This window comes from Aythya ferina (genome assembly GCF_964211825.1).
Source record: "Aythya ferina genome assembly, chromosome: 17".
Classification (NCBI taxonomy): domain Eukaryota; kingdom Metazoa; phylum Chordata; class Aves; order Anseriformes; family Anatidae; genus Aythya; species Aythya ferina.
Window position 1 is genome coordinate 13136516 of NC_140316.1, and position 15118 is coordinate 13151633.

Here is a 15118-nt window from a genome sequence, read left to right on the forward strand (position 1 = left end):
CCCAGTAATGGTACAGCACCAGGCTCCAGTAACATAGGAAAGAGCTTTCAGACTCCTTTTTCAACCAGCAAAATCTGTTTGATAAAGACCAGTCAAACAGGATAACGGTTCCCCTTGATCAACTAATTCAGGGTGTGGTTGCATGTCATTTATTTCAACTTGTACAGAGAAGCTTGAACAGCTGTGTGGAAAAACACTTAGTTGTTTTCTTCTTCGGTAATATAATTTAAAAGTGGTAAATACACAGTATTTAAACTCGATACACCTGATAAAGTTAAATGCATAATAAAGGGGTAGGAATGAAACACAAGCCTTGGTCATTAAACAAACAGTATAAAAATTTGCCAATATTCAGGACTCTAAAAAAGAAACAGATCAGTTGCCTGATAGGTAAGAGGGGACCACCAAGAAAACTACTCAGCACAAGAGGCCCGGTTTCCCCATAGCACTTTCCTGTGTGTGCTTTCAGAGCCCAAAAGGCTTCGTACCCAGCATTAACCCCACAGTCAGCACTGGGCTCGCTTGAAAGGAGGGGAATTGGGGAAATCAAGCTGTAGCCCAGTTCCAAGGCACAAGCAAAATGTTTACTTCACTATAAGAAAAAAGCGAGCTTTATTACTAAGGAACAGCAGACAGGGAACTGGGCAGATTGAAACATACAGTACTGCTTCTCTAACAGGTCATGCATTGAGATACATCTTCCTCACACACCCAAGCTTTACGCTTTCAACAGAACGAATCAACAAGAAAATCTACATCGAGTTTCGTTTGGAAACGTGCATTTGGCTGCAGCCTTACCAGAGCTGGCACTAAGATCCAAGCCTTTTGCAGTGCACCTTCAGGAAGTGCTGAGCCTTAGGATCCATACGAACCAAGCCCACACTGTCCATAAGACCGATCTATGCTAGCATCTGAGTCCCAGTAACTGTGACTGGGCACCAAGGAACTGGTGGAGGTTCTGTTCAGAAGCTGCATTGCACCTGGCAATCCTGTTTGGTGAATTTAACCCGTCTTGCTAGGCACCTGCCAAATCACCAGCTGGAGATGCTCAGCGTGGAGCATCGCTACAGCTCACCCACCTCTAACAAAAACACACCACACACATCACTACACACCAGCTACAAGTAATCAGATCCCTTTTTTTTTCTTTTTTTTTTTTTTTTTTTTTTTTTTTCCCTCAGAATAAGTCCATTTACAAGGTTATAGAACCAAGATGCCCACTCCCAATCATCGTTTCCACGATGAACAAATTCTGTTCAGAGACAGGGGAGGAGGCAGTGGTAGTAGTGCTGGCACCCAAGTTACTTGTTTGGTTTTCCCAAAGCTGAAGCTGCAGGGCTTTGGCATAGCCTTGGACAAAAAATGGGAGGAAAACAGTGCATCTTATGGCTCCCAAATCCACCGTACTGCTCCCAAACCACAAACCAGAGGCACTGGTTTTGGAGAGAGGCCAGCAGCACAATCTTTCAGTAACGAATTGCGACCTTCGGGGAGCATCGCTTCAGGTGATCAAAAGACATATGGGGCAGCTTGTGTAGGCACCTGTGCGCTCACTAACACCACCCGACTTCAACAAGGACCCGTCAGAGCCAGGACTTACTGGGCCAGGTCCCACCGCAGCCAAGAGCCTCAGCACTCTGCTGCCAGCAGCGCCCAAGGTGACGGAAGACAAGGGAACAGTCACGTCCTAAAAGCCTACAATGGGGCAGCTGTGGCGGGGTCAGCAGGCAGCCATCCCACCACTCCTAACACTTCAGTTTCCTAAAACACCTTCTCCTCCTGGCCCCATGCCCCAGCCACAGCCCAGCCGTACTTACCCGGACCCCTTTGCTCAGCCAAACCCTGATCTCCGCCAGCTCACCTACACGCTGCCGCTCTCCAGCTTTGGCCGAGCACAGAGACCTTGTGAACATGAGTCCAGAAGCCAGAGTCTCTCCCACTACACGATTATTTTTTTTTTTTCAACAAGCACCACAAAAATGATCAGAGAAATCTGACTGCAGGTGAAGGAGCTCTTCATAAGAAACAATCCATGAATTAGGTATACACTTAATTTACTAACAAGTCTCTGATCCACAGGCATTCACAAATTACTGGTAACGAACTTGCAAAAAGTACACAGCATTGGCCCCAAAATCCAAATGAAGAGTTTGGAAAACAAAGGTTTCTTTGAAAATTACTAGCTAATCTATGTATTTCGTTAAGATCTTAAAGTCTAAGCAAGCCCTAAGTCTATACTTAAAAAATAGCATAAGTTGTATTATTTTTAATTGTAGTAAACCATGTAATGTACATGGAAGTGAAGGATTTTACCCTGAATTTTATAGTATAGCTATCTAGATCAAGTAAAAGATTTAGAAACAAACTTTTGTTAGTGCTTCCTCTGCTGTTCAAAACATTCAGCTAAACACCACCTTTCACTCTTATGTCTGCAGCAAAAATAGTTCAGACTGAACTTAAGCCCTTAAGTACCTTTTCCTTTCATACACTGAGTATTGAACTTACCCCTTGGCAGTCCCACCAACACCAAGACCTCAGGAGAGGCAGCGTCCTCAAACGCTGCAATTAGCCTCACTTTCTGAACATCCTGTAGATGCTGTTTAATACAACTCGGCTCACAAAGGTAGGCATTCTTAAAAAAAAAAAAAAAGCTGAAAAGGTGGGTTTTGCTTTGTTCTCATGCAGTTAAAAAGGTGTCAATTAAAACCAAAACAGGACGACGAGGAATAGATGCAACATTTCTGGCAGGTTGTGAACCCTCCAAGTGCGTGAGTGTCGTTTTGCTGTTGCACATGCCGCTCTGCAAAAGCTTCACACTTCTGCACGTGCGCACGAGATGGGCATACAACACCCCTGGGACGTTGGCGATAGTGCCTGGAAATTTTTTTGGCATGAAAAACCAGGTAAAAGCAGTTCCAAATGCTTTTTTTTGTTTGACTGCCTTTTTTTTTTTTTTTTTTTTTTGCAATGCGCTGTTGCTGCTCAACACCATCGCTCACCTCTCCGGGATCTGCCAGCACCTTTTTTTTTTTTTTTTCCCCCCACGAGAAGTCTGCGGTCCAAGCAATCAGAGATGTTCAATGGTTATGACGGATACGGGAGTCGGATGTCTTACAACATGCTGCTATGTAAGCTCTACACCCAGCGTTACACTGAAATAGCGCCGCGTCATGCTGCGTTTGGTGTGGGCTCTGTTAATGTCACTCATCCTCAGCCGCACGCTTTGTAACATGCCCCGGACCGAGTTGCTCAACAGAACCGTAAAGCGGCCGTTCACGAAAGGACTTCCTCCTCTCCCACGTTGGGCAAGTCGTTGCATTTCAGGTTATCTTCACTGCCTTGCTTCCTGCTTCAAAAGGACAGTAAGCGGTTTAAGCCTCCTCCACCGCAATTTGTTTGGGGCAGGGTGAGGACAGAGGGAGGAGAAAGCTGCCTCTACTCCCTGCATGTCGTTTTGTGGGTGTCTGGAGGACTGGGCAGGCACCAGAGCCAGGCTGGAGCTCCCAGTGCTCCTGGCAGTCCCCCTCCCTTAGGACTGCAGGAAAAAGTGGCCCCATGGGCAGATGGGGGAGACCCAGAAATATCCCGACCCCTCTCCAGAGGGGTAACAAAATGTGCTGCTGTTCAGCCTGCCCATTCCAGTGTGGCTGAGAAAAGAGGCAAACTGAGCCTTGTCTCATATTTTGGGAGTTGTGGGCAGTGTTTAAGGGCAGCAGGGGTCACCTGGGCTGAGGACAAGTCACCTCTGGACAGGACGAGTTTCCAGAGGAGCCACCTAACCCCTGCTGAGCATCTGGGACAAAGCAGAAGGTGACACCAGCACCGTCCCCACCACAGAGCCTTCATGACCCTGACCACGTTCCCCCCACCCCAGCTTCCTGGTGACAGGCTGGAAGCACTGGGAAAAGAAGCTTTGCACCCCAGGGGAGGGTCAGGGGTGCTCGAAACCACAAACCCAGCTCCCCCCAAGGCCCCACAAAGGAGCTGTGATCAGACAGAGCACATGTTAACATCCTGGCTGGGGTGCAGGGCAGGTCGTGGGTGTCCCACACTTACGGCAGCAGGTTCCCAGGGGCGGACAACGAGCGCTCCTCCCGCCGGCTGCCCTCGAACGGGTTCCCAAAGGATCGCTTCCGGATCATCGTTTTAACCAAGATCTGCAAGACCAGGTGGGGGTTGGGCAGGGTGCTACTGCTTTTCTTTTCATTCAAGAGCAGCAGGAACACCCAACCCTTGTGCTCAACAAATTAAACTACTGAAAACAAAATTCCCTTTCTTTAAAATAAAATAAATAAATAAACACACGTTTACAAGCCTCCCACTGCTTAACGCAGAGGTTGTATCCTCATCTGAAAGCCGTGGTACAACAGATGAGGGTGCAGATCACAGCCACGCTTGGTGCGAGGCTGGGCAGGAGAGCAAAACCAAGTGTGGGATCCTTTCCTCCACCCAGGGGAGCAGGTTTCACCGATTCCTGCATCCCGTAACTGCAAATCCCCATTTGCCCATTATTATCTGGCTGAAAAATTCAATGGAAAGGGACGGGGAAAGGGGAAGAAAGGGACCAGTGCAGTTTTCCCTCGGCACCTGGGAACCCCCAGCTGAATTTTTATTGCTTCTCTTCCCTCTCTGGGCTCTCCATCTGCTCAGCACCGTGCAGCGAGAGCCCTCACACATGTGAAATGCCCGTGCCAGCCAGGTCCCGTGGGGGAAGGAATTTAATTCAAGAGTCGAAGCCACGTGTGGCTGGCACTCGAGTGTGATGCCCGCAGTTGGATGTATGGAGATCAGGGGCTGGAGGGTAATTTTGAGGAACAAATGCAAATGGGAAAATTCAAATCTACCCACAGGCAGTGCGTTATTTAAAAAGGTTCCCAGGAACACACTCCGCTGATTCACCCTGAGCTGGGCTGAACCCACCTGCATTTTTGAGGGGGCCAGCAGTGCTGGGCAGCCTGCCCCTGCAGCCAGCGCCCACCACAGAGGTCAGCCCAAAATTCACAAATGGGGAAAAACCAACCCTCATCTGCTGCAATCACTTTAGAGCAAGAGCAGGATTTTAGTCTTGTGTGGAGAAAGGTAGAGTTGCACGTTGAATTATCTGGGGCTGAACGAAACACACTGGGATAGAGCTCTCATCCTGGGCTTTTCCCCTTTGGGCCTGCACACTTGCAGGCCGTGCCTCGCTTGCACTCACCACGCCTTGCTCATACTCACCACGGTGGCCAGGCTGGGGATGTGCTTGACCGAATTCTCCACCTCCTCCTCCGTCACCTCCACCAGGGTGCAGTTCTCATCCTCGGTGGGCAGCAGCTCCGCTCCATTCTTGGTGACCCAAGGGTGCAACTTCAATTAATAACACAGCCTGTCAGGGACGATTGCCTCTTTTTCGTAACTCCAACCACAACAGGCCTGGCAAACGCATCTCCTCGCCCAAGCTACGGCACCTGTACCCTTCTAAAATGCGAGGGAGCACGGGAGAGACGCGGCGTCCCAGCTCGGCACCGTGCAGCGCCGCAACACCGCGTCCCCGTGGGTTTTACAGAAAACCTATCGCCACTCGTATCTTACAGAGGGGATTTCCTCCAGACCGCACGCAGGAACAGCCGTGATGGGGAGCCCCATCGAGCCCCGGGCTCGGATCAGAATTAATCCAGGCAGAAACCCCTTGGTCTCCTTGCCCGCACAGCTGGCGTCCCGGGCAGCCGCTGGAGGAGCACGGACCGGTTCGGCAAATCCCCCGCAATCCTTTCCCCCTACCTTCGTCTCCATTTTCTCAGCTTCTCGCCCCTTCCAGGTTCCCGCAGGGGCGAAGGACCAGAAATCTCCTGCCAAAGGCTGTTGCAAGGTACTTGCCTGGTAGCAGAGGAAATACCAGGCTCAGGGGATTTCCGTTGCCTGCGACTTCTGGAGGCACCAAAGGTCCCAAATCTGAGCGGGCCCCGGAGCAGGGGAAGGAGCAGGGACTTACCTGCCCGGGGGAGGGCCTGGGCACATGGGGAGAACCTAGCCTGGCGCGAGCAAACTGAGCCCAAAAAAGCCGAGCAAGAAGAGCCCCACGAAAGTGAGGCCACGGCCACCAGCAGGTTTTGGGGGCAGTACCTTAATTTCAGGGACCGAAATCCTCGATTCGGGATTTTTATCCAGCATACGCGTAATCAGATCCTTCAAGAAATCCGTCACTTCTGGCCTTGGGAGAGGAGAGGGGAGAGATGAGACAGGGACCCAGCCCCAGGCATGGAGCTGCTGTCCTCCCCAGACAACCAAAATATCCCTGTTTTGGGCAATGTGGAGCATGGTCCCACATGCATGGAGCTGGGAGAGCCCAAAAATTGGAATCTGCCCAGGACAACAGCACAGACATGCTTTAAAATAAGGGCTGATGGTTTAGGGGTTGTGGGTTGTTGTTTTTTTTTTGAGTACTTACTGGTCTGGGAACTCCAACGTTTGGGTCTTGATTTTATTGTGTAAACTCAGGATCCTTTCATCCATAAAAGGACACTGCCGCAAAGAAAAGAGCACTGAGGAGAGGAACAGCCTCTGAGCAGGAGCAGGGCAGCCTGGAGAGTGCTGGGGGCTCATGGGGCCCAGGGAGAACAAGGAGATGCTTGTAGGGAAATACTGGAAGGCTTCTTATTATAGCAGTGTCTTATTTGAAAAGCCGTGAAAATAACATTTGACTAAAAATGGCCAAATTATTACAACAGCTCCTGCCCCCAAAATCCAGCCAGTGCCTGGCTGGATGCAGGCACCAGAACAAAACCAGCAGTACCAAACACCATTACCTGCCCGAACACGAAGCAGTACAGCGTGATTCCCATGGCCCACACGTCCAAAGCCTGCAGAGAGAAGAAAGCATCCTCAGATCTGCAACAGCATGTGCAAGGAGGGTTATTAGGGAAAAAAATCGCTATTAAATACCTTTCCAGAGAAGATTTTCCTGGTTTCTGAGAGCGTCTCCGGGGCCATGAAGGCGGGGGTGCCCACTGTGTTGGTGAGGAGGGCATCAGCTCCTTTGAACTCGTTGCTGACACCAAAGTCGGCGATCTTGACGTGCCCGTCCTCTCCCACAAGGAGGTTGGAAGGTTTGATGTCCCGGTGGATTATCTTCTGATAGTGCACTGTGATCGAAGGGAAACGACGGATGCAGCAGAAGGGGGCAGGAGCAAAGCCCCCGGGGGTAGGAACAATAAAAATGAGTAATCGCGTGCTGTCCGCACTCACAGTATTCAATGCCCTTGATCAGGTCCTGGAAGTAGAACCGAGCCTGGTCCTCGCTGAGAGGTTTCAGGGTGGGGATTTCCATCACGGGGCTGCACAGGCAGAGGACAGAGCTGGCTCCCGGCTGGAGGTGCCGAAAGGGGCCCCATGTTAATGCATCGGGGGGCAAATTGGGAAAACTCACCCTTGCTTCACCAGTTCAAACACTGAAACAGAATGGAACAGGAATTATTGATTACGTACAGGTGCGAGCTCCTGCAAGCATGGTCCCAGCACAAAAGCAATTATTTTAATGGTAAAGATATGAAAAATGCCCCGTGCACCCCGCAGAGACCCAGCCCCATAAGCAGCCACACTGAGATGTGGGAGGATGGACTGTTGGCACTTACCCATGTACAGGTGGTCCTCGCTGGGGTCATCCAGCACCTGCCAGAAGAAGCAGAAAGGAAATTAGACAATGAACAAAAATAAAATCAAGAAATTGCCTTGCAAGTGAAATATTGCAATTTATTTTGCATCAGCCACCTCAGTTTTGCACCAAGCCCCCCCAGGAGCTCAGGGCGGGCAAGGAGGGGGGTGCTGGCAGGCTGTGAGCTCCCACCCACCCTCAGGTCCTGCTCATGACATTTTAATTTAAAAACATGTGGGTTCGGTCTGCTAATCTCGGAGCTTCTACCCACAAGGTGGGGGAAGAAGAAGAGAAAAGATGTAGTTGGAAATAAATATTTAAGACACGCAGGAAGCATCATCTGACTCATAAGCCAAATGAATTCCAGCCTGCCCGTCCTTAATTCTCAATTTTTGTTTCCTCTGGACCGTTTCACGCAGGCAGTGGGTGGTGGGCAGTGCGGCTGCAGAGCCCACGGGCACACCACTTCCTCCCCAAAACTGATCCGCGTCCTCAAAGGAAGCAAATTATTTCTGCACTTTCCCTTCTGTGCAGGAAAGAAAATTATTAGGCAGGGGGAGGAGGAAAGAAAAGACCTTTCGTAACAGGGAAAACATGAATCTGCAACAAGAGGAAGCTGCCCAGCCCCTCTACCCCAATCCCAGCCCCTCCACCCCAATCCCAGCCCCTCCATGGTTCCTCCGTCCATGCTGATGTCCTGGTGGCCCATCCCGCTCACCTCCACCAGCTTCACCACGTTGGGGTGGTCCAGCTTCTTCAGGATGGCAATTTCCTGGTAGACCTGCTCGATGGGCCCCTTGGGCTGCACGCAGCCCTCTGAGGCGCCTTTGGCCCCACGGGGCGGCGGGCGGCCTGCGGGAAAGGCAAAAATGGGGTGGGAATGGCTCCGAGCCCTCCGTGTCCCCGAGGTGTCACCTGCCCCGGAGCTTTCATGCCACCGGGTGCCACTTACGGGGGAAGCCCGCCTGCCTCATCAGCTTCTTTTTGGAGAGAACCTTCATTGCCTGCAAGAAGGGAGAAGCGGTGAGATTTGGGGCAAAAACTGGGCATAGGTGAGTAGAGGGGACCTGTCTCGTCCCTGTCCCCATCACCATCCTTGTCCCTGTCCCTGCTGCATGCTCCAGGAACGTGGGCCACTCACATAGTAGGTGTTATCGTCCTCGTTGTAGGCCAGCTTCACCACGCCGTAGGAGCCCTAGAGAGGGACACAGCCATGGGTGACCCATCCGAAAAACCAAAAACCAGCACCAAGCCAGGCTTCTCTGCAAAGCCCAGGCAATGCCGGGGGTCAGCGGGGAGCACAGTTCTCCCAGGAGGACACAGAAGAGCTCAGATACCCCATTTTGTTCAAAAGGGGACAAATAATGATCACTAAAAGAAATAAATCAACAGGCACAACCCCAAAAGACCAGCATTGAAGCATGGAGCCAGGGGAGCTGCCACAGAGAAGGGCTAAACTCAACAATCGATGTCACCGGGTTGAAAGCAAGAGCAAAACCAACGCGTTCCCACCCCGAATTCCCACCCCATCCCTGAAGCCAGAGAATATTCACCTTCCCGATCTCATCCTTCAGCTTGTACTGGTTGAGCTGGACGCAGTCCTGCGGGGAGAGAGGGCAAATCTGCCAGGAGCTGAGGCGCGTGGCCACTGCCCTCCACACCCGGGCTGGCAGCTCCAGGATGGAGCTGGAGAGCTCGGGTTCAGCAGCAATAACACCACGCGGCCACGCGCCGGCTCGTTTAGAGACAGCTAATTACCAACGTTCACCGCCGGGCAGGCGGCGTTGTCCGCTCATGCGAAACGAGAGCATGAAGGGCGGCGGCGGCGATTGGCAGCCCCGGGGCTTTAACGCTTGCCCAGCACCAATTTTTTTTTTATTTCAACAGCCAAAGTGCTGCCCTGGGGGTGTTTGCTGCCCGTTTGCTGTCGGTGCTGAGAAGGCCAGGGCAGGCAGTACAATTTTTCTCTCCGAGCCTCATTGAGGTCTGTCTTTTTTAAGGGTAAACCCAAAAATTGCCAATTCCTGAAAGGACCTAAAGAGTGAAGCTGCCTGCATCTGGGCAGATTAAGCAGGACCAGGATCTGATTTCTGGCTGCTCCGCACCCCAGCTCCCCAAAACACATCCAGGCGAGCTGGCAGCACTGGGAATCGCAGCCAACCCGTTCTCCCCACTGCATTAACCTGGGGAGCCGTGCAGTCCCCCAGCTTGTGGCTGTCCCCACAGCCAGGGATGGACCAGGATCCTGCCACCCTCCCCCCACACTCCTGCGGACTTCATCCCAAAAATACAAGGGAGGGAAGCAGGAGGAGGAGGAGGAAGGAGGCCTGCAGCCTCACCTGCAGTCCCGTGATGGAGACCCGGTTGGACTCCACCGTCGGCCTCCGCGGCAGGCGCGGGGACGAGTGCGGGGACGTCACGGGCGAGTAGGGCAGGGAGGGGTAGATGAAGCGCTCGCTGGCGCCGTCACTGCTGCTGGGCGAGTGCGCAGTGTGCGAGCGCTCCTGCAGGGACAGCTTTCGGCCGGAGAGGTTCAGCTTCGCCCTCGGCTCCCGGCCGTCCTCCCCGGCGGCCACGCTCATCTCCTCCTCGCTCGCCATCCCCGTCGCCTCGCACTCGGTCACCACGATGAGCGACTCCATGGTGCGGCGGCGGCAGGCGCTCAGCGGCAGCTCGGGTGCTTGGCTGCACCCTCCGGCGTGGCGTGGGGGCCGGGGGGCCGTGGGGGAGCTGCCGGGGACGCAGGAAGGCATGGCGAGGCCGCCGGCCTCATCCCGGCAGCCGGCGGTGCTCCAACGGGGACGTGCACCTGCAAAGATGGTGTTGCACAAGGGCTGCGTCAGGGCTTGGAGGTTTTGTGCCCTTCCCTCACCTACCGGTAGGATCCCGCATGGGGAAGGTCCCTAAAGGGCTTTCACACCTAAAAAATGGCTTCAGCTAACGTTAGGTGAAGTGACCGGAGGAAACCCAGTGGCACCAGGCAGGGTTCTTCCCCCTTTATCAGCCACCGCTAATTCTCTGCTCACCCCTTTTATTTAAGCACCCCCAGGGCACAGCACCACCATGGGAATTCAGCAACCAGGCCCCCGAAGTGGTATTTTACGTGGGCAGGAGCAGGCCCTGCATGAAGCACACAAAAACACCGCTCGGTTCCCATCTCTCCTTCTCATAACGGGCAGATCTCTGCCAAACTGAGCAACGAAGCTGCTCCCAGGGGCGTACAAACACTTACCAAGCGCGGGGTGCGGGATCAGCCCTGAGGCTCACCACCTCTGCCCGCCGTGCCGCATCCGCACGGCTTCTCCTCCTCCCTGCTTCCTCCTTGGCAAGGACAGGATTTCTGCACCTTGGAAGAAACGAGAAAGTGATTCTGTTAGCAGCACATCATGGGGCCAGCAGCCACACACCCGTTCCTCCTGTGCCGTGCTGTGCCATCATTTCTCATTTCTAGGTTTCCAAGTCGCCACGAGCTGCAAATGAATAAAACCACCCCGGATCAGTGCCCAGGACCAGGCTTCGCTGGGTTTTCCGCCCAGTTCCTGCACCTTGGCAGGGCCGCAGGTTAAAATTAGCTCCTCTCGGCCGTGCTGAAGTTTCCAGGCTGCACCCAGCTCACAAGTGCTTTAGACCGATTACAAGGCAAGTGCCAAACTCAAGCGGTGCCCCCCTCCTCCAGACTTTCTGAAGGCCAAATTGCCACTTCCAGCCCTGATCTGTAAACCTGAGTTATTTCACCCCCGGCACTGAAGCGAGAGCGCAGCCGAGTCGGCACAGCGCAGCTCGCCGCTCCGGAGAAGCGCGAGCGATGCGACAGCTATAAATAAGCCGCCGAACGGCAACAAGGACAGAACTATTTCAGAAACGCCGCTCAATCCGCTCCTGGCCGGGGCTTCGTTATTCAAGAAAGCCGGGACCCGCGGGCGCTGCCAGCGAAACCACGGCTGCGAAACTCCCCCGGTGCAGCTGGCAGCGCATCCCAGCACCAAGACGCATGAAGCCGTTAGGACCACGGCAGCTCGTTTAAAAGCACGCTCAAAAATACGCTAAAATTATTAGGAACACCCCTACTTCCCCTTGATTTTGCCCCAAATTGGCCCGGATGGACCCGACAGCAGTTTCCATCTGCCCGCATCGCTTGGGGAAGCGCGCCAGGCAGCGTTTATAAATAGCCATCCCACCCAGCGGGGCCGGGGCCCAAACGCCGTGCCCTGCACCCTGGCTGAGCGCCGCGGCCGCCCGGGCAAAACGCACCAAAAAAGGCAGCGCCGAGGGGGACCACGGCCAAGTGCCACCCCCGGGGGATTGCTGGTCCCCAGGGGGACGTGGCCGTCCCCATCTCCTCCCGGTGGCCACGCGAGAGCCGTTCTGCCGGGCCACAGCAAAGTGGAGGTGTGAAATAAGGCTCGGAAGCGAGCGTGCCCTGGACCATGGAGTTAATTGGCTTGAGCAGGATAAACAGCTCAGGGCTGATTAATTCAAGCAGGCGTCCCAGGGCTCTGGGAAGAGGCTAAAAGTCACCCCAGCACCATCCTCACAACTCCTACAGTGGAGAATAAGTTTTGTGGTTTTCTTTTTCCCTCTGTCTGTACGAAAAAAAGGGTGGATGCAGAATCCGGCCTTTTAGAGGATGCCGGGATGCCATTCCCAAGCAAAACCCAAAAGTGAGACCCAGCTACTGAAGGGAGGGGGAATAACCTCTAAGGATAACGCAGCCAGTTAGCCTTAATAAGCACTTAGGGATGCTGAGGAGGAGGAAGAGGAGGAGGAAGACAGCCGTGTAACTGGGCAGAGGAAAACCAAAATTGACTGTGGGGGAATGAAGCCAAAGGGAAGAAACACAGCCTGGGGGCTTCACCCGCCCACCCCCAGCATTGTGCAGGGAAAAGCGGCGCGTTCTGGTGTGAAATCCAGCAGATCCTTACGTAAAAGCAAAAAGCACATGCCACAAAATCCTCAGGAACTGTAGCAGCCTGGTGTATAGGAATGATTTATCGGGCCAGCTTTTGGCTGCGAGCCACGTCTAACCCATAGCGGCTGCAGCAGGATTATCGAAGCAATCAGTCTCGCATCTAATTCACCGAGGAGAGGGGCATTAAAGGGAAAGAGGGCTGGGAAGCCCGGGCGTCGTCCCTCCTTTTCGCACCGTGGCCACGTGGCTTGGTGGAAACGAATGGGGACAAAAGTGGCCCCTGCAAGGATGAAGCCACCAACACAGCCCACGTGGCCACCGAGGTGACCCAGCGGGGTCCCCATGTGGGCCCCACACTGATAGATGCCAGAGCACACAGAAACCAACGCCTCACTCAGGGTGGAAGCAGAGTCAACACCTCTGGGGGTCGTTTCTGTTGACATCGTGCCCCTGACCCTAACCCGAGTTGGCCAGGAGCCCCTCAGCAGCATGGGGACACAGCACAGCCACCCGCAGGTGGCACTCAGTCCTGCCTGAGCCCAGGGGCCACCCACGGACCCTAAAACACCAGGGTGAGGGATGCTCCGAGCCCCTCACAGCCCCATTTTCACCTTCACAGCAGAAGCAAGCAACGGCCGCCACCTCCAACCATCCCGCTGGGGGAGATCAGCTCACGTGCTACCCAAAAAAACGATACAAAAATTACTGATTTCAGCACAGACCTAAACCAAAGCCGGTTTGCACTGCAGAGGCTCCCCCCACACGTCCTCCCCCTGCTCCCAGAGGTTGAAAGCAGCCTGGAAGTTGCCTGGGGCAGCTCCGGCCAGGCAGAATCCGGCCGCTGGTTTGCTTTCCGTGGTCCCAGCGAGCGGTGGAAGCACCGGTGCCAGGAGCGGTGTCAGCGGCAGCTCCGGGGCATCGAGCGCCGCTTCCCTTCCTACGGGCGAGCTCGGACCTTGCCAGAAATCTATTAGTCACCGTAGTATACAAAGACCATATGCATCCCCGGCTGACTTTTAATGGAAAAAATCTCTCAGCGGCTTCTTCAGAAGTCGGAGGACACCCAAAATAACGAGGTACTGGAATGAGGCACCCAGCCCACACCGAGGCCGGGTGTCCCCGGGCTTCTCATCGCCGCGGCCGGGACAAGCTGGGGAGGAAACCACCAAGGCTGGCCGGGAGCACTGTGGGGGCAGAAAATCCCGTGGCAGGTTCCAACTGGAAGAAAAAAGCATCTTGAACGAGATTTCTTCTTAATAGTGATGATACCGCCTAACGTTGCTTCAGTGGGACACAATGAGCATCCCAAAATGAGAGTGCAAGCGTCGGACCTGGCATCAGGATGGGCTCTGAGCCTCTCGCCCTATGGCCCCGCACGCTGCCAACACTAATTAAAGATACTGGGGCCAAGCTGGAAGCAAAACCTCCCCCGAATTACCTCCCCAGCCTCATTAAGGCCGCCTACCCCTGGAACATCCGATGCCAGTGCTCCCTGGAGCAGGCTCCATCCTTCTGCCCTAACCCAAAGCACTGCACCCACCCCAAGGGCTCGTGGCGGGGGGCCGGGAGGGGCTGGGACCCTCAGCCCTGTGGGGCACGGAGCCGCAGGGCTCCCCGGGGGGGGGGGCAGCGAGCGGCGTGCAGCGGAGATGGGAACTTGGTCCCGAAGGTGAAGCGAGCCTCGCTGCTCTCTGCATGAACCCTGCAGGCTCAGGGGAAGCCCCGGGGAACCCCAAAAGCCCCCAGACCCCTTCGGAGCCCTCTGGCACCGGCCTCCCCTCTGCCTCCAGCCTCCAGCCCCCCCCCCCGGGATGCCACCGGGACCCCGCAACCCAGGCTGGGGGCAGTGCCAGCACCGATCCTCCCCCCCCCCAATAAAATAAAAATTAATAATAATTAAATGAAATGAAATAAATAACGGCGGAGCCGCGCGCAGGCCGGATCTGCTACCGGGGCGTCCCCCAGCACCGGGCTCGGCTTTGTCTCGGCTTCAGCCGCAACCCCCCCGCCCCCGCCCCGCCCGCAGGCACCGACCTGAGTGGGCCGGACCGATACCGAGCCGTGCCGGGCCGTACCGAGCCGTACCGAGCTGTATCGGGCCGTACCGGGCTGTATAGGACCGTACCGGACCGTACCGGGCCGCGGGGAAGGGCGCGGCCCCCGGGGCCGGAGCGGGGCCGCCCGGCGCCGCCTTTGCTTTCGGTTCCGTTCCGGTGGAAGGAGGGAAAGGAGGGAAAGGAGGGAAAGGAAAGGAGGGAGGGAGGGAGGCAGCCGGGCACGGAGGCTGGGATGGAGGCTGGAGGCTGGCAGGGAGGCGGGGGGGAGGCCCCGCTCCGCCCCGGGGAAGGGGAGGTTTCCCCCCTCCCGCCCCCCTCGGGCAGCCGCATCCTGCCCGCCCCCAGCGCCAGCAGCCGGGCCCTGGGGGGGTGTTTGTATTTTTTTTATATTATTTATTTATTTATTTATTTATTTGGGGGGTCCCCAGCTCGGCCTCCTCTCTGTCCCCACACGGGGTTTGCAAACGGGGCTCGGCCCAAGGGACTCCAGCATCCCTCAGGGCACACGGACCACTTTTCATT

The 15118-nt window shown here is 54.9% G+C and overlaps 1 protein-coding gene across 10 annotated transcripts; it reads right to left on the reverse strand.

The window, feature by feature from the left end:
* Window positions 1-102: 102 nt before the first annotated feature.
* CAMKK2 (calcium/calmodulin dependent protein kinase kinase 2) lies at window positions 103-14856 on the reverse strand. Of its 10 annotated transcripts, none has more exons than XR_014684332.1 (18): window positions 14574-14856; window positions 10863-10976; window positions 9970-10439; window positions 9184-9231; window positions 8772-8825; window positions 8583-8634; window positions 8349-8482; window positions 7611-7647; window positions 7406-7427; window positions 7225-7313; window positions 6922-7121; window positions 6786-6839; window positions 6428-6501; window positions 6103-6190; window positions 5761-5856; window positions 5218-5365; window positions 4057-4157; window positions 103-3346 (listed from the first exon to the last, which is right to left on the reverse strand). XR_014684332.1 is itself a non-coding variant. In XM_084491422.1 (18 exons), the coding sequence occupies exons 3-18, from the start codon at window positions 10381-10383 to the stop codon at window positions 3274-3276; spliced, it is 1668 nt and encodes a 555-aa protein (XP_084347548.1). In that variant the 5' UTR covers window positions 10384-10439; window positions 10863-10976; window positions 14645-14856; the 3' UTR covers window positions 103-3273. The 10 variants fall into 10 exon arrangements, 7 of the variants coding, with proteins under 7 accessions (XP_084347548.1, XP_084347550.1, XP_084347549.1 ...); XR_014684333.1 differs by having other exon boundaries at window positions 103-3349; XM_084491422.1 differs by having other exon boundaries at window positions 103-3349; window positions 5218-5346; window positions 14645-14856.
* Window positions 14857-15118: the final 262 nt, after the last annotated feature.